This window comes from Hibiscus syriacus, unplaced genomic scaffold (assembly GCF_006381635.1).
Source record: "Hibiscus syriacus cultivar Baekdansim isolate YM2019G1 unplaced genomic scaffold, ASM638163v2 tig00019423_pilon, whole genome shotgun sequence".
NCBI lineage: Eukaryota > Viridiplantae > Streptophyta > Magnoliopsida > Malvales > Malvaceae > Hibiscus > Hibiscus syriacus.
The window spans coordinates 360,350-379,648 of record NW_024062470.1 but is presented as its reverse complement, the minus strand read 5'-3'; the positions used below and the strand labels follow the sequence as shown (position 1 = coordinate 379,648).

Sequence of the window (19,299 nt, the reverse complement as noted above, 5' to 3'; positions counted from 1 at the left end):
GACAATTTCTATGTTTTTATTTAAGACGTTCAGTGATGATCATGATCTTCACAGATGAAATAGTCGAGTAGGTAAATCTAGTTTAGGTCAGTTGCTTGAAAATTGAACTCTAAAGATGAAATTTTTTTACTTTCAACAACACCTATACTATAACAGGTTCTTCTTGACAATCTTAAGAAATTAAATCTGTAAAGCTGAGCTATTCCACTAAGGCAATTGGTTATAGAGGAAACTTGAAAGCCCTGGCCTTATGAATAGATTACGTTCAAACCATGACATTGCTCGAACACTTGGCAATTCGGTGTTTGCTCCACTGCTATTGTCCGGCCGAAGACTTTGTGATGAGATGAACCCTTCAGTGAACTTGATAAAACTGATTATAATGTTAAGTTGTCCCTCTAAAGTAATTGGTTAAACGCCTCGGCTTTATGGATTCAGCTAGCCAGATAATGGCAAATTAAATCAAATTTATCTAAGCAATTTTCAGTAAAATGGACTAAGGGAGTTAAGGAACACCTGCTATAGTCAACTTCACACTAGCACTCAGAAATTTCATTTTTAGACTGATATTTTGTGCGCTGCCTTTGTTAGAGGAGCCTACGAAGCCTGAACAAATGGAAGGTTTCAGAGAACCGAAATAAAAGGTCTAGTAATTAATCATGCTAGTTGCGTCATTTTGTCTGCACCCAATTGAAATGCCAAAGCATATTGTGATATTTCAAAAAAATGACATTTTGGGTTACCAAAACCTTAGAAAGAATGCCAACCTAAAGTCAACTCATCCATTTAAACATTTGTCAAAGAGCTGTAACTCTGAAAGCATTAAAAGAGCTCTTGATTCCTTTGATATTCTTTGAACTCACGTTTACAATTTAATTCAATTGCGAACAATATTTTACAACATTTTTATCATTTTCCCTCCTAAAACAAGAAAAATGAGAAAAACGTTTTCAAACAGAACATTCTCAGATTTGAAATGTCTATAAAGCCAAAGCTTGAAAAGAGAATGGGGCACGATCGATTCCAAGGACCAGATCGACAGAAAAAGCACGAGACTCCATCCAAGAGATAACACATAATACATTCATGTTGCATGCATCTTAGACATTATTAGGTGCATCACATTCATCATGTTAGCATACATGATTTTTGCAGCTTTTAGAATCAAGTTTCGACTTCATGATGAAGGATATTCAATTCGTAAGCGCCTTTAAAGATCGATGGTGGTTGCTTAACTCAGTAGCGAGAAGCTACCCCTCAACTAACTCGGCAGATTGTAAGATTGACAATCAACTTCAGATGAGTTCGAGAACTTATTTGGAAGAAATTCATTTTGGCTAAGCTCAACAATGAGTAGCAGGTTTCCAGTTAACACTTTCAAGCCATATTTCAATTCCACGACGGAAGATATCCGGCGGACAGAATTTATCAGTGGACTTTCCCGTGAAGAGGAGTCATCCCAAAAATCATATTACTTGGTTCAGATCCGCTCAGAGGAACCACCTGAAGAACTATGACCGACTTAGACCTGTGAAGGGAAGCCATTTTTTTACAACATTTACAGCATAACTCAGGGCTAGAAGGGTTATCTGCCAACAAAGACCTTCGAGTTCGACTACGCTCAGCTCTAAGGCGCATCATTTGCAGTATAGCTTAAGTCGAGAAGGGCTATCTGCCATCCAAAATACCCCCGAGTTCGATTACACTCAGCTTTGAGGGCACATCATTTGCAACATAACTTAAGTCGAGAAGTGTTATCTGCCAACCAAAAACCTTTGAGTTCGACTACGCTCAGCTCCAAGGCACATCATTTGTAGTATAGCTTAAATCGAGAAGGGCTATCTACCATCCAAAAGACCACCGAGTTCGATTACACTCAGCTTCGAGGGCACATCATTTGCAGCATAAATTAAATCGAGAAGGGTTATCTGCCAACCAAAGACCTTTGAGTTCGACTACGCTTAGCTCCAAACGCTTAGCTCCAAGGCACATCATTTGTAGTATAGCTTAAGTCGAGAAGGGCTATCTGCCAAAGACCCTCGAGTTCAATTACACTCAGCTTCGAAGGCACATCATTTACAGCATAACTCAAGGCTAGAAGGGTTATCTGTCACCAAAGACCTTCGAGTTCGACTACACTCAGCTCCAAGGCATATCATTTGCAACATAACTTAAATCGAGAAGGGTTATCTGCCAACCAAAGACCTTCAAGTTCGACTACGCTCAGCTCCAAGGCATATCATTTGCAGCATAGCTTAAGTAGAGAAGGGCTATCTGCCAAAGACCTTCGAGTTCGACTACGCTCAGCTTCGAGGCACATCATTTACAACATAACTCAAGGCTAGAAGAGTTATTTGTCACCAAAGACCTTCGAGTTCGACTACGCTTAGCTCCAAGGCATATCATTTGCAGCATAACTTAAATCGAGAAGGGTTATCTGCCAACCAAAGACCTTCGAGGTCGACTACGCTCAGCTCCAAGGCATATCATTTGCATCATAGCTTAAGTCAAGAAGGGCTATCTGCCAAATACCTTCGAGTTTGACTACGCTCAACTTCGAGGGCACATCATTTACAACATAACTCAAGGCTAGAAGAGTTATATGTCACCAAATACCTTCGAGTTCGACTATGCTCAGCTCCAAGGCATATCATTTGCAGCATAACTTAAATCGAGAAGGGTTATCTGCCAACCAAAGACCTTCGAGTTCGACTACACTCAGCTCCAAGGCATATCATTTGCAGCATAACTTAAGTCGAGAAGGGCTATCTGCCAAAGACCCTCAAGTTCGACTACACTCAGCTTCGAGGGCACATCATTTGCAGTATAACTCAAGGTTAGAAGGGTTATCTGCCAACACAGACATTTGAGTTCGATTACGCTCAGCTCAACGACACATCATTTGCGGTATAGCTCAAGGCTAGAAGAGCTATCTGCCAAAGACCTTCGAGTTCGACTTCTCTCAGCTCCAAGGAACATCATTTACAACATAGCTCAAGGCAAGAAGGGCTATCTGTCAATAAATTTGTCGAGTTCGGTTCCATTCAGCACCTCAATCACACTATTGTCCGGCTGCAATCGAGGTTTTCAAGTCGAGAAGAAGACCTGGGTTAACCGTGCCTTAGTGACAATAAGTCATTTTTCCGGCAACATAGCTTAATTCGAGAAAAGCTATCTGTCAACGAAGACTTTTGAGTTCGATTTCGTTCAACTCAAGGGCTTATCAATAATATGGTGGAGTCAATGAACTATTTCCCAGTTAAATTTTTTTAAACCAAGGTCTTTAAACCGAGAAGAAGATCGAAGTTGACTACCATTTGGCAACCAGAAGCCACTATTTGATTTTGCTACAATTTCAACTTCACAAAGAAGGATATCGTACCTAAAGATTGACCCAACTTCACCACAAAGGAGTCATCAGTAAAACAACAACAACGAAGTCTTCATGACAAGTTTCAGGCTTCATGACGAATTATCTTGGGCTAGAAGACAATCCATGAGCTACTTGCCAAAGTGTTAAGTTTGATTTCAGCTTCACGACGAAGGATATCGTGCTCAGAATTTCCCAATTCAACTCAACCTCGCAACGAGGGAGTCATTTCGTGATTCAATCCGAATGGGTTATGACAAATCAATAATGGCATCGAATATTCAATATGGACGAAATTTGTGTCTTGTAATCTTTGCTCTATTTTTGTTACACAAAAATGTGCAAAGAGGGGCAGCTGTAGACACGTAATTTCGTCCGACCCGAATGAGACCCAACCCGGTAGCATCCAGTCACTGCACGTTTTAGCCGTACCAAACGTCGAGTCATCCTCCACCGGCCAAATCAAAACAAAGCAAATCCCACTCTAACCACTAAGCATAAAATAACAGAGTAAATCCCGGATAATCCAGGATTTAATTTACCACTATATCTAGAGGCAAGCAAGTATAATAAGGACGAAGGAAACCCATAGAGGGGAGGCAAAAAATCAAGCAAATAAATACCAGAGAGATGTACCTGTGAACACTGGAAAATACGGGAACGAGGAAAACTAGAGAAAAGATCAAGGATTCAAACCCAAACAGATTCGAACAGCAAAAAAGAAACCATCAAGAGCAAAAAATCGGAGTGTCGTTCGAACAGTTCCAGGTAAAGTTTGAAATACCTGCCTTGAGAAAAGAAGAATCGAACGAGGCGTGGTGGTGGGCTTCGGCAAAGATATTAAATAGAAACTTAGAACGAAAGCGAGCACTTGCTACTTGAAAACCAAGCCGTGAAACTGACTCCACCTATTGCACAAGAAGAAGAAAAGGTTTGTTTCAAATGTAATCTCTGCACACAGGGGTTTCTTTGTAGCCGTGTATTTGGCCATTTATTTGGAAAATTAGAACGACGTCGTATTATTGGGGAAGGGTTCAGCATTTTGATGTGTGGTATAACTACACCTTAGACCCCTCGCACTTTGCAGCTTTTGTGTAAAACCATTTAAATAGTTTTATTTTCTTTTATTTTGGTCGTAATGTTTTATTGATTTCATTTTTAGTCATTAATTTAACATATGATGTGTGTTTGATGTTATTTGAATTCTGATATGTTATTTGTAAATATTCCATTTTAGCCACTGTCTCATTTAGGTTTAATTATCATTCAGTCCCTGACCCTTATTTTATTATTGTTATTTTTTTAGCTTTTTATTTCATTTCTTTTTTATCCTTTTTTATTGGTTTTCCTATTTTAATATTTTTCTTTTCATTTTTAAACTATTTTTTCGTATTATTTTTATTTTATTTAACATTTTCTTTTATTATTATTATTATATTTTTTACTATTATATTTTCTTTTTTTGTTTTTTATCTTATGTCCTTCAAATTTATTATTTCATTATTTTTGCTTTTGTTTTTATGCATTATTTATTTATTTTTTCCCCATTTGATTTATTATTTTAGATAATTTTATTATTATTTTTATTTAATATTTATTTTTTTATCTAACCTTTTCGACCTTTTTAGAAGATTTCCAACTGATCAAAGATAAGTAATTTGAATCGGGTTTCTAAATTTAAATTTAAACTTTTTAATTTTCGCAATTAAGACAACCGATAAATTAATTGGTACCGAAAGGGCGGTTCAAGGGTGCTAATCCTTCCTTGACGTAACCGACTCCCAAACCTGACGCGTTTCTGGTACAACGCAGATCAGGTAAGAAATAGGGTATCCGATCAACCCATTTGTTTTTAAAATAAATGATCGGTGGCGACTTCAATTCATTTAATCCAAGTCGAAGCCCAAATTCGGGGCCCAAACCGAAAGGCGGTTCCGACACTTATATATTTTTTTTCTTTTTTCCCTAACATTAAACTAAATTTCACCATTCTTCCAAATAATGGGGATGCACTTGACCTTCTAGGGGGCTTAGTGCATCCGCCCTGGTTGCTAACATTGTTAATTTGTAATAAAATGACTACTAATGTCATCGATTTATAATAAAATTGTCATTTCACCGTTATCTTTGTTAAAATTAATTTCGTGGTACCGTTCATATAAAAATGTTAATATTCAATTTTACCTTAAAAATTTGTTGAAACGTCAAATATGTTTTTAAACAATGATTTTATATTTAATTTATACAAAAAAGCTTTTTAATTTTATAGTTTTCTCAAATATTCTATCGTCAAAATTATATTCGAACCACATTCCTTCTAAAATAAAAATACACTATTCGAACCACTTTCCTTATAAAACAAAAATACACTACGTATATAAATGGAGGTTTTTCATTAAATACAAATGCACAAATATTTTTTAAAGTCATGTATTCAATTAATTTTAATTTAAAATATAATACTTTTGAGATGATTTTCATTTTGAAAGGAATGTTGTTAGAATATAATTGAGATGATAAAGTGTTTAAAAAAATTGAAAATTAAATTTTTTTGGGGGATAAATTAGGTACATAATATTTTGATGACTATTTATATTTTAGTAATAGTTTAGTGATAAAATTAAATATTAATATTTTTATTAATGGTGCCATGTCATCAGAGAACGGTGGAGTGATCATTTTGTTATAAATCGTTAATATTAGTGACTAATGTATCACTTTTGAAACTTTATAAAAAATGAAAATTTATTCAAATATTGATGACTATTGATTTTGTTTACCCTTATTATTATTATTTGATTATTGCAATGGTTGAAAAAGATGGTGATAGGGGCAAGTTCTGCCGTACGACAACCTTAATATACGGTTAAGGAAATGTGCTACTGAAAATGCTATTATTTTTTAATATTTTCGGTAAAAAATTTACCTAAAACATTATTTTTTTTATCTAAAACATTAATGTTTTTTAACATTTATGGTAAAGTGCATAATATTAACATTTCCGATAGAAAAAAATTATGTTTTATGTAGCACTTTATCGAATATGTTAACAAACCCGGTAAAGCACCCAATAATAATATTTCATATAAAAATAATAATATTTTAGGTAATTTTTTATCGAAAATATTAAAAAAATAATAACATTTCCGGTAAAATCTTTCTTTAACCATATATTAGACTGCCGCACGTGAGACTTTCCTGGTGATCGGGGCATAGATATTTCCGGATAACATGCATACATTATGATTAAACATTAAAATTGAGTAGACATTAAAATTTATAATTTTTTTATATAATTATTTATTTTATTGATTGTATTTATCTAAATTAAAATCAATTGTTCCTTTGATATTATGATACAATATGTTCTATTATTATAATAATTTAACGTTTCATGTTATATTTATTATGATGCACCTCTCGATCAAGAAAAATCTATATTTTTTTAAAAAATCAATTTCTTTACTATAATATTTTAATGTATTTTCGTAAAATAATCTTTTAAATTAGTTTTCTCAATCACCGTGCGTATGCAAGTTCTTATAAGAATTTGTTATAATCAGATACGAGATTTTGCTGCTAGAATGAGAATTCATGTATTTTTTCTAAATTTTAAAATTTGTAAAAAAATTAAAAAAATATATATGAAATAAATTAAAAATCTAAAATCATATACATCAATATCGAAAATACTTAAATTATCATTCTTTATATGAATCTTAAAATTTTAAAATGTATTATTAACGAAATTTTATTTCGAAGTAAAATGAAAATGTATTAAAAATAAATAAATAACTTCAAAATATATTATTAACGAAATGAGTATTTCAAAGTAATATGAAAAATGTATTGAAAATAAATAAATAAATTTGTAGTATGGTAGTTGGAATATAATTTCGTTACTAAGGGATACACGAAGCGACATTTGCGAGTCTTCATTTCTTTTCTCAAAACAAACACACGTACTCTTTCATTCTACTGCGAAAATTTTGCTGGAATCTTTGTGTTCGTATTATTTCACGGATTTATCTCTGATTTTCGGATAAATTTTTCTTTGATTTTGTGTTATTCTGCTTTTTTTTTAGTTTTGGAGCGGAAATTGGTGCGAGTAATGCAAGAAATCAACTCGATCGAAGGTGGCTGCATATTCGGCGGCAACGGCGGCGGTGGAGGAGGAGGAGGAGATAGAAGGCTACGACTGCACCACCACCACCACAACCAAGCCCTCAAGTGTCCACGTTGCGACTCTCTCAACACAAAATTCTGTTACTACAACAACTACAACCTCTCTCAGCCACGCCATTTCTGCAAGGGCTGCCGTCGTTACTGGACTAAAGGCGGCGTCCTCCGTAACGTCCCTTTCGGCCGTGGTTGCTGCAAGGCCAAGCGCACGAAAAGCAAAACTTCATCCGACGCCACCGCGGCTGCGGCCACTGCTATGCCGCACCCGAAGCAGCAACAACACCGCGATCGAGCTAAAGCGAATTCGTGTTCTAGCAGCGAGAGTTCGAGTCTCACTGTAACAAATTCTAACGTTGCGGTGACAAACAAAAACAGTTATGCCGGTAGCGCAGCGGAGGCGGTGTCGGCAGTAACCTCTCGTGCGAACTTGATAAGCTTGAGCGAGCCTAAGTTTCGCGGAAACCGTAACAATTTAGGGTCCGGGACAGGATTGCTGGAACAAGGATCGGACTGTGGGATATTTTCGGGAATTGGGAGTTTTACGAGCCTGATTACATTATCAAACAATGAAACGACGTCGTTCAGTTTCGACAAGGTATTAAATGGACAGTGGCGGCAGCAACAGCAGCAGCAGGTGGAAGAGCAAAAGATGATGAATATGGTAAGGGAAGAAATCACCGGGGGATTGCTTGATCAGACGGTGCAGGTTGAGCTATCAAATATGTCTAGTAGATCAGAGAATGGATTTGGAGCGTTGGATTGACAAGAGAATGGAGATCAATCGTTGTTTGATCTCCCTAGCGGTGTTGATAAGACATATTGGAGTCAATCTCAGTGGATTGATCAGGATCACCCAACCCTCTTTCTCCCGTAAATTATCTTTCACTCTTCTTTCTTTTGTTTTCTTTGACTACAAATTTGAATGAGTAGAAAGAAAATCAAAGAGAGCCTCAAAGTTTACGGCAGGATTTAACCATTTTCGTTGTTAATTGTGATAATATATATCGTCAAAGTGTGCAATTTATAGAGTTATATATATGGGTTTATGGCTGCTACTGTTTCTTATTTTGTAAATTTTAAATATTTTCCTCCATTCTTATAGTATTGAAGTTTTATTTTGGTGACTTTTTGAACCAGTTTGACTCTTTCTCGTGTTTTCGTCAGCTAATTTCATGTTAGTTCTCTCTCTCTCTCTCTCTCTCTCTCTCTCTTATTATTGAAGAATTTTATTTATTATCTGTGTATGATATGTATATTAGACTATTAGTTTGAGAGAAAATTAGTGTTTCTTTTTTGTTTTCTATTTGATGGGTTTGTTTGTAGGTTTGTTCAAGGTAATAGTGCTACTTATTATCATCATCAGCATCATCATCACTAATCTTAGTGTTAATTAATTAAGTATATTTAGTTTAAATAATATGAGAATAAAAAGGGCAACGCCTTTGGCTTGATTTTGATGGAGAGGAAGGGATAGGACAGGATAGGAAACTGTTGAGGGCATACGAGTACTCCTATAGTCCTTGAATTATTGAAAGATAGAAGTTGTTTTGGTAGGTCCTGGGAGAGTTAGTGACTTGTCCCATGCGTGATCATGACTCTACCATTGGCTGTGATGAGACACCGGAAACAGCCTTAATGCGTAGAACCGAGGGGTAGGTTGACCGTTTCGACCCCCGTCGAGCATAGGGTCAGTTTGTCCTCACAGATGGATCGAGGCGGGACCGGTGGGACGTTTTCAAATTCTCTTATATATTTAGATTTTGTCTGTGTATTTTCTATTAATAATATATTTTCGTCTCTTAAAATTTTATAAATTCACTCTCTAAAATTTTATAATTTCAATCGACATAAAATCTTATGTCCGTACATTTAATTGTCCTTCCCTCTCATTGATACAGTTATTAGAAATTTGAGTAGTTTTGTTATTCAATATGTTCATGATGAGGGTGGATATTGGGTGAAGTGGTCAGGGCATGTGGAGAAGTGATCTCAAGTCTCACTCCACCCACCACCATAACCAGTTTTGTGTTCTCAACTGTGATGAGTTATCCCCCACACCATTTTTGAATGCCCTTTGAGTTTTAAGTAGAGTTTATTATGGGAAAGTGAACTTCCCATGTCACATTGCACATTGTATCTTAATTATAATTAAATGTGTTGTTGATGATTGATGATGAAATGGAATGGATTTGAGTGGTTTCTTTGCATTAAATGTGTGGTTTTGAACCATTGGAGGTGAGGATTTCTGGTGTGGTCCCAAATTGACATCTTTGCAGGACATATGTGTTGAGTTTTGCTCTTTGCCAAAACAATGATAGGGAGATTGCCTTTGGTAAAGAGTCTAAACTTAGGGGTGATTATCATTCATCAACTTGGCTAGGAGGAGTTAGGCCGGACCATCATTGGTCCTGGACCTGCTCCTCTGCTGTCCTTATAGTTTGGCCAAATGTTGCTGCTCATGGAGCCCTGTGGTCTGTCAAATCTTAAAGCTGAAAACCACCCATGCATACTAGATCAGTCTATCGGTTTAGGCATGCATGACTGGTTATAATCTTGTGAGCTGCCGTTTCCAATCTTCCATTTTTTTGTTTTAACCACATGCCCCAACCAGCAGGATATGGACTTCCTTGAGCTGGACCAAAAGGCAGAGATTATCCCCATCGAGTTCCTACCTGACTCGACTCTAGAATAGTCAGAATCCGGGGTTTGTTACTCTTTGAAATCATTGCTTTTTCACAAGGTCATAGAGCGACATTGATGGTTGGGAGCTGGTGGTCATGGACTTTGCCTTGATAGCCAAATGGAAGGATCATTTCAAGATTTCATTGGTAATGGACCATATTGTGATATACAATATACTTTTAATTTTATAGAAATTAACATCATATGTTTTATCATTTAGATTCTATTTAAACTTTTTTCAAGCCGAGTTGAGTTGAAAAATTGTTAATCTATTTTTTAGACATTCGAATTGTAAAAGTTCAACTCGACTCAAACTCGAGATATCAACATCTTAATGCATTTCACTCAATTCAATCTTTACTGGTGCAAATGTGAAACCGTCCTTCCAAATTGCCATCCGTAAATGAGAAGACGATGCTTAAAAATGTCTGAAACTGAAGAGCCAGCGTTGATTTGCTCATCAAAGGCGACAAAAATGACTACATCTTAGCTGTGTAATGCCGTAAGCAGCAAGAGACTTTCAGCCTTAGCTGTGAAGGTCTCTGTCTATGTGCATTTCCGTCGAAATCGAGGACGACTGCTGCCCGTTTTCTTAAGCCACCTATGGACTCAAAAGCACCATTGATGAAAACCTGATTACCTAGTACAAGAGTGTCCATATCCGATACATATTCGGACATGAGCATTATGGAGTATGATTCTCCTACTACCTACATATTCACTCGGCAGAAACTGGGTCATCAATCCCTTGACAAAAATCAAGGACATTACTGATTCTCTGGTAAAACTTTCATAAAACAATACAAATCTGGAACAGCAGATGATTTGTATAAATTTGAACTCGTGTCATTGACAGTATAAAGAGACAAAAGACAATCTTTGTCTTATTTGTTGGAAGGTAAAAGAACTCTTTGTATGACAATTGAAGAGCATCATTTATAGATTTATCATTTAGTATCACACCATTGTTGAAAAGCATGATGCTTTTGGAATCCTGCATGGTATACACATGAAAATTGCATCAGATAAGAGGAACTAGAGTTACTATTGTGCAAAAGAAGCAAGTGGAGGTTCACATACAGCAGAGAAAACATGTTCTCCAACTTTGGTGCTTCCTCGGCCGTTTCGGGTCAGGTTCTGCCATTCTTACTGGACTGCCACTCCATTCCGATGGCAGTCTGTTTCATAAACACCAAACAATGAGCCACCGATGTTTTTTTTTCCAGGATAACTGAGGAAAGCACAACGAGAATTCATGGAAAGGGAACAATTTACATGGGGAAAGCAAACGAATGAGAGCTGGTAGTGCTACTACTTGATCGCAGAGAATCGCTGCTGGAACATGGTATCTGTCCTGAAAGAGGACTTGTTGTAAACGGACAACAATCGTCATGAGCAATTTCGTTGACAATGCTTTGTCCAGAACCTGTTAGGCTTCTTGACATCCTATCCTCGGTCCTTGATAAACCCTCGGTTTTATGTGGCTGTTGACACCCTGAACCTTGCATAAATTCCTCAAGGCTACTCATGGTATTTAAAGATGGATCAGAAAGATGAATGGTGCTTCCACTCTCGGCTTCCACTCCTCGGTCTTCCGTTGTTTTAGTCACAGATGGTTCCATTGGCTTCAATGTAGCTGAATCTCCTATTTGGAGCTGCATATGCGTTCAATGAATCAAATTCTGAATATTTTTATGTGAGGAATACTCCAAAGAATAATTGAAATATCCATCATTGGAGCATGTAGCTTCTTACCTCTTTCACGTGCCACGTCCAGGATGCCATATTTCTGATGGACTTATCATGCAAGTGATCGTCTCTTCCACCGGAATCTTCTTCACCATCCTTCATTAAGTCCTCGAGAGCATGTCTTTTCCTTACGTATTTCTGAAAATCATGTTCAATCTCATTGGAAATAGAGGACATTATCCCTGGAGGTTTTCCAGGTTTTTCACTTCTATTCAATCGACTCCATGAAGAAACTTCCCTGTCAACGAAGATATCCTTGATTGACTGATAATCACTCTCTTGAATAAAAACAACCAGCTCCGGTGCATCAGATGCGGGAAAGGTCTCACTCATATCATGAACTAAGTTTACTGCCTTTGTTTCTGCTTCACTAGGACTGGCAGTATATGATGCTCTTTGTATCGGATTCTTCCAAGACGTGAAATGGCCAACTCCATCCTTCTCTACTTCCCCATTAACTTCTGAATTGGTCTCTACATTATATGTTCTCATCCCTGCAGAGATTTCAATAGTGTATCAACATGAAGAAATCATCATCAATCCATCAATGAGGACCATCCATTGCTGTAATAATTATCCGAGTATTCAAGAACTCATATCGCACCTACGTAGAGTTCACAAGGCAATCAAACAAGGTAAAAGGAATGCAAAAATTTGCTTCTGCTGGTACTAATTCTTAGCCAAAACAAATTGTTCACTTAAACGTCCAAAGTCGCCTGAAATCAAAGAAGCCAAAATGAACCATGAGAAACAGAGAATTCAGTTCCTCGTACTCTACATTCTCGGCATACATATCGTATCGGCAATCGAATATAGGCATCGGGTTAAATCGAGGATCGCCAGTGGTTTCTATATTCAAGTGAGGCCACTATACCAATTGCTAAGAGACTACAAGTTGCTTTTCACAATAATCAAAGACGAAAAGACTCAACAATCATGAGCCAAAAAAGAAAAACACATCATATGAACGAAAATGGGGAAAAGTAGCTGAATTTGGGTATTCACTGAACAGGAATGAATCAGAAAACTTAAAAGAAAACCCAATGGAGAGAAAAACACATAGATGACAACAAACAAATCACATCACATAAAAATTCTGCAAATTTTCTGCAGTTGTCAAATAAAACTCAAGGATTCAGCAAATGCATGTGGACCAAATGCAATGTTCTCTTAGGAAATTAATCAAACAGTTTGTCCTACATGATGAAAACAATCCTACCTTGAATCAGCCAAGGAAAAACCCAGACTGGTTTTCTGCATTTTCTTCTGCAAATATTCATGAAAACAAGTCATTAATCAAAGAAATATGTATGAACATTAAAAACAAATATATGGAGAGAGAGCTGTGAAAGAGAAACATACAATTGAGCCAAATGGATGTTTAAAAGGAAAGAGGCAGTCCAAGAACGAGAAGAAAAAGCAAAAAGGTTGAGAAATAAATGGACAGCTCAGAACATTAAATATCAATAAGACCATAAATTCAAACTCAGTAACCATAAACTTCCAATTTGTAAACATAAACGTTTTGTCATTTCTCTTCATATGAACAACGTTACAAAGGGTATGATGATCTTTCCATAAATGAAAAAGATGAAATTTTGACCTACTGGTAAAATCGAGTGTTGTTTTATCTAGCATTTTTGGATTTGAACATTTGTGTCTGTAAGTACTACATGTGATTGTTTTAAATTCTAATCAGATACTATCTTATAATCATCTTAGACTATTAAAAATAGTATAATTCGAATCTAAACTTGTTAAATGAATACTATAATTTACAATTTTACACACATATATATATAAGGAAACTAGGTCACTTTCCATATTAGATATATGTGATTTGTTGAGTTGGAGATAGAAAAGGTTTTTAAAAGATTTGGGTGTCATCATAATCTGGGGGATTATTCTGCAAAATACTATTTTGTTATTGTGGAGATATACCAGCTAGTTGGTTCCACTTACCTATAAAAAGGATAAATATTGATTAACTTACCCTTTTGAAAGATTAAGGATAAATATTGAAAATACATATAAAATTTAATCAAATATGTAATATAAGATATGAATTTGATTTTGTATTATTAAATATATAAAATTTTCTATGTCAATATATATATATATATATATATATATATATATATATATAATTTTCACTTAATTTGTTTATCATAATGTGACATATAAAATAAAGTAATATTGCATATTCAATAAAATTTATAAGGACTCTTAGAGATGGTAAATGAACGGGTTCAAGGTAGGGGTGTTCATTTTTTGGTTTTAACCGAATTAATCGACCGAATAGAATTAGTTCGGTTAATTCAGTCGGTCACCGAATTTGTTCGGTCGGGGAACGGTTAATAATTTTTTTAGAATTTGGTTAACGGTTAATTCGGTTCAAAATCGGTTAATTAACTGAATTAATCGAATTAGCCGAAATTAAATTTTAAATTTTAAATATTAAATATATAACATATGGGCTCAGCCCAAACCATTTAAAACTCAATTAATAATTTAAGATCCAATAACTTTTAAACCTAAATCAACATTAATTAATTAAAAAATCCATATAAAATTTTTATTTTATAATTATATATTATTTAAATTAATTGTAAATTGTTTTTTGAATTAAAAAATATTCAATTTTTATATAAATTAGGAAATTTTAAAAATAATCGGTTAATTCGAAAATTAATCGAATTAACCGAAATTTATTCGGTTCGGTTAATATTTTCAAAAAAAAAAGTTCGATTCGGTTAACGGTTAAAGAAAAAAAAAGTTTGATTAATTCGGTTAATGATAATTTGGTTCGATCGGCCATCATTTTAACCGATTGAACACCCCTAGTTCAAGGAGCTCAAATTAAGTACAAGATATGGTTAAATTATTATATTTATATTTTTAATGGATAATATTAATTATTTAACGATGATAAAAGATTTTACGTTAGTGATGTAAATTTTAAGAAAGTTATATTAAAAATCTATAAATGTGAATACACAAAATTTTAGGAAGTATGACATTTTGTTTTTGAATTTAATTGTCAAAAATAAATATAAAGAAAATATTTAAATTAAACAAAATTTTAAAATTTTCCTTGACGCCCCTCTTTATCCTTCCATCCATAATTATAAATTTTGGCATGATATAAAAGTTAGGCCCTAACATCTATTAAAGTGGTTATTTTAATCCTTTTTTAGTATTTTGATCTCTATTATTTTATTTTAGGCAAAAGAGTTCTTAGTATTCGACCAAATGATTACTTTGACTCTTATTCTTTTTTAAAGCATTTTTGTCCTCAACGTATCATTTTAAGATAAAAAAAATCTTATTTTGTAACATTTATTGTGTATTAACTAATGATTTTCATCCATAGAAGAGTTTTTTCCCCTAAAATAAAATGTTAAAGAATCAAAATGTTGGAAAAAATAATATGGACTAAAGCGACTGTTTTAGTAAATGTTGTGGTCTAACTTTTGTATTATGCCTATAATTTTTTATTTTTTTATATTTTATGGTGGACTGAGTTTAGACTCGAACCACTTAACTTATGCCCAGTCAAAATAAATTTTTAGCGGTGTTTTTAAGCGTCGTTAAAAATTTTATGGCTAAAAAACAAACGCCGCTAAAACAAATGCAACTAAAGGTTTTAGCTTTTAGCGGCATCTTTTTTACAAAAGCCGCTAGAAATTATAATATTTAGCAGGTTTTTTTAAAATGCCGCTAATTATCTTTTCTTTTGTGAAATTTGTTCCTAAAGATGCCGCTAAATATTTTGATATTTAGGGGTGTTTGTTCCCAAAACGCCGCGACGCCGTTATATATCTATTTTGTTGTAGTGAGCAAGGAAATCGATGCGTTTAGCCATCTCCGTTGTCAAATGATTTTCCCACTCTCCAATTCTTCCGTTGCGGAAGAAGACATCATTCGGCATTTCCCATGGCCTGTTCTTCAAAACCTTTCCATTCTTGTTCACTTCCAGATTCCTTAAACTGTCGAAGCTACACATCTTCACGATCTTCTCAACCATCCCTTTCTTCTCTTCCTCCAAGCTGAATCCATGTCCAATGAACTCGGCCAAATTCTTGGTGTAAAACCAAGCATCTTCCATCATGTCTTCGTATTTCAAGAACAAGATCCTGTCTGCCTGTTCCAAGCTTGCGTTCCAATACCCTAAAACACGATCTCAGTAAGGTCCGTAGAATGATTCCCCGTTGCAGAACAGCTCGAATGCCTTGTCGAAATAGATCGGTTCCATGTTTCTCGATGTTGCGAGTTTTTCCTGGAAATGGTACATCGAGACGGTGTCCTTTGGGTCTCGACAGACTTAAACGAGTCGACAACCGGAGGCGGATTCCAGCAGGGAGGAGAAGGGGATATGGGTGGCTATTATTGGGATCACGGCTAGTTATGTTGAACTCCAAGAGGGGGAGACATCCATGCGGCAGCTTGAAATGGAAAGGGTTCGAGGCGGCGGTGGTTCTCTAGACGATGGCGAAAGACAGGGCCTTCAGCCAGGTCGTGCCGGTTTAGGATTTAATTTTAGGTTTAAGTTTTAAGAATTAGAGTTAAAATTTTAGATTTTAAGATTTTAGATTAAAATATAAAGGTTGTATAAAATAAATTCAATATAATTTATGTATCAAATAATAATATACTACCTTATAATTATCTCAAATTATTTAATAAAAAATATATAATGTTTATGATTTAAGTTTTAGGATTTAGGACGATAAAATTTAAGGTTTATGATTAAAATAGACCCCTTACATATAGAATAATAACCTTTAATTAAAAGATGTAGAAATTAAAATATAAGATTATATCTCAACGTAAATTATGCTATGAATTAATTTAAATAAAATAAAACACATAATTTAATTACAATACAACAACAAAACCCTATTCTCATATATAATAGGGTAAGGGGAGGTAGGGTAGTAGGCTGGCCCTAAACGCAAGGTTAAGAGCAGCTTCCGTGGAAGACCTCCAACAGTCAGAAAAATTAAAAATAAAGATAAAATGCAATGCATGTATAAATAAATAAATAAATAAATACATAGTTGAATATTTTTCATATGCAGTCTTCATATGCGCGTCTGTGATGGGGAGTAATCCCTACAAGAATGATACACAGAAGTCAACGATAGCAAGTTACAAAAAGGAATAAAGTTAAATGGGTTAAAACCTAAATTAAGACAACATCACTTCGCTACCTTAGTTCTAAGCGTTCATAAAATCCAATGAAAGAAACCTAAAAAGTAGAAGTAATAAGAATTACTACAAAAGCATTAAAAAGAGGGCAGATAAGTTACACCTTATGACTGTGACCCGCAAGCTCATGTATTTTGCACTATCGAATAATTTAATTTTAGGTGTACAATTACACCCATCAACATATATATTTTTTAATCTTAAATTACCAACAAATTTATAAACAAATGAAGAGTGGAACATAATTAACATTTATTAATTATCCCAACTAACATAAACATGAATGGTTTTAAATTTAGTATGCAATAAACTAGCGACCTCGATAGTAAAATAATTGTTATTATTCTTTGATATCCTGGATTTAAATACCATCAATATCAGTGATGCGAGCATTCAACGTCAAACGAACACCGATGATACATACAATAGTTCTTCAGGTACGGTTGCTGCAGGAGGACTCGTCAGAAATGATAAAAGGGTTTGCAATGAACATCGGTCAAACGAACAGTTTATTGACCAAAATTTGGGGAGTCAAACAAGGTTTAACCATAGCAAAAGAAATAGGTTTTGGAAACTTATTAATAGCTTTGGATGCAAAAGAAATCACAAACGCCATCAGTAGTGGAGATTTGTTTTTAAAATTAATAAAATATTTTAACATTTTTTTTTCATTTTGAATCAAACAAGATAAAATATCAAAATATTTATTTAAATTTATATTTTTTAGTTGGATCTAATATTGAGTTAAAAGATTGACGACTGATCGGCCTAAAATATTAAAAAAAAGTTTAAAATTAATCAATAAATTGATTTTCCAAAAAACTTTATTCGATTATGAATTAAAATTAATTTGATCATCTATCAAATAATCGTGTCTAAAATTACCGGATCGTTGGGAATAATAATTGTTTTTTTAACTGTGGTATAAGGGTTTATTAGTAGGATGGCAAACGGGTACAATTTCGTAGATTTCGTACTGTACCCGCTTCAATTGGAGCGGTAATGGGTATAGCTTTAGTAGGTAGTGGGCCGGTGTGGATTTAGAAAGTGGTAACCATCGTGCAGGGCCGTCTTGTAAATTTTGGTGGCCCTATACCATAACAGTAAAATAGACCTTTTAAAACTAAAATATTATTTAGTGTGGGCATTGAATTTGAAAATTCTTTGGCCAAATATCCTAAATACGCTTATATACAAAAGACTTAAAAAAAATTGGAGGCCCTTACAAAAATTGGGCCCTGTGCGGTTGGGCAGCCCGCACAGGCCCAAAATCGGCCCTGCCATCGTGGGTATTAGGAGGGTGATGGGTTTGAGACCTTACCCGCCCCTCATCTGTCCGCCTACTAAATACTCATTAAATTTTGGACCATTATGAATTTAGGTATAATTTTAGAGACTAATTTATAAATCTTAATATTGTATAAGATATAACTTATAATTTATGTACTTTAAGATCTATGTTAACATTTAACTCAGATAATCCTTGATTTATTTTATTATACTTCTTAATGGACGTGTTTGTTTTATGTTTGTTGCTTATGTATAACTTAAAGTTGTTGTCAAGCGGGTCTAGTCGAATACGTCTCCAGTTGGGTAGTAGGTGTGGGGATAGATTTGAGAATGTACCCGCATGGACGGGTGTGGATTTAAAAAAAATTATCTATCATAGGTGGTGGGCGAGTGGTGAATTTGAAAATATTAAATGGGTATGGGGATGAGAGAGGGGTATCCGCACCTTACCCGCCCCTTTGTTATCCCTATTTATTAGTGGTAAATAGTTGTGCTACGTGTACTAGACAAAATAGCTGCATTTGTTGCATAGCACATGCCCCTCAAATGCACAGTAGTTAATTTTATATTTTATAATATTTTATCCTTTCATATATCAAAACAACGCTACTTAATAGTTACATCCCCGGTTTGCACATGCAAGTCACATCACAGTATGTGACATGCATGTATGTTTATTACATCTTCAGATTACACATAAATACAAGTCGCATATCGGTTTGCGCTATGGATGCATGCATATTACATCACCAGATTACACTTAGTACAAGTCACATATCGGTTTGTGCCATGCATGCATGTATAATAAACATATA

General features: G+C 34.8%; 2 protein-coding genes across 2 annotated transcripts; one reads left to right on the top strand and one right to left on the bottom strand.

Annotated features, from left to right (window-relative positions):
• The first annotated feature begins 7,335 nt into the window (after window positions 1-7,335).
• Window positions 7,336-8,457, top strand: LOC120209587 (dof zinc finger protein DOF5.4-like). Its single transcript, XM_039208556.1, has one exon. The coding sequence runs from the start codon at window positions 7,482-7,484 to the stop codon at window positions 8,313-8,315; it is 834 nt and encodes a 277-aa protein (XP_039064487.1). The 5' UTR covers window positions 7,336-7,481; the 3' UTR covers window positions 8,316-8,457.
• Window positions 8,458-10,794: 2,337 nt separating this feature from the next.
• Window positions 10,795-13,529, bottom strand: LOC120209643. Its single transcript, XM_039208589.1, has 7 exons — window positions 13,346-13,529; window positions 13,203-13,249; window positions 12,588-12,699; window positions 11,990-12,477; window positions 11,510-11,889; window positions 11,315-11,412; window positions 10,795-11,228 (listed from the first exon to the last, which is right to left on the bottom strand). Coding segments are annotated over exons 4-7 (966 nt in total). The 5' UTR covers window positions 12,476-12,477; window positions 12,588-12,699; window positions 13,203-13,249; window positions 13,346-13,529; the 3' UTR covers window positions 10,795-11,226.
• Between the last annotated feature and the right edge of the window lie 5,770 nt (window positions 13,530-19,299).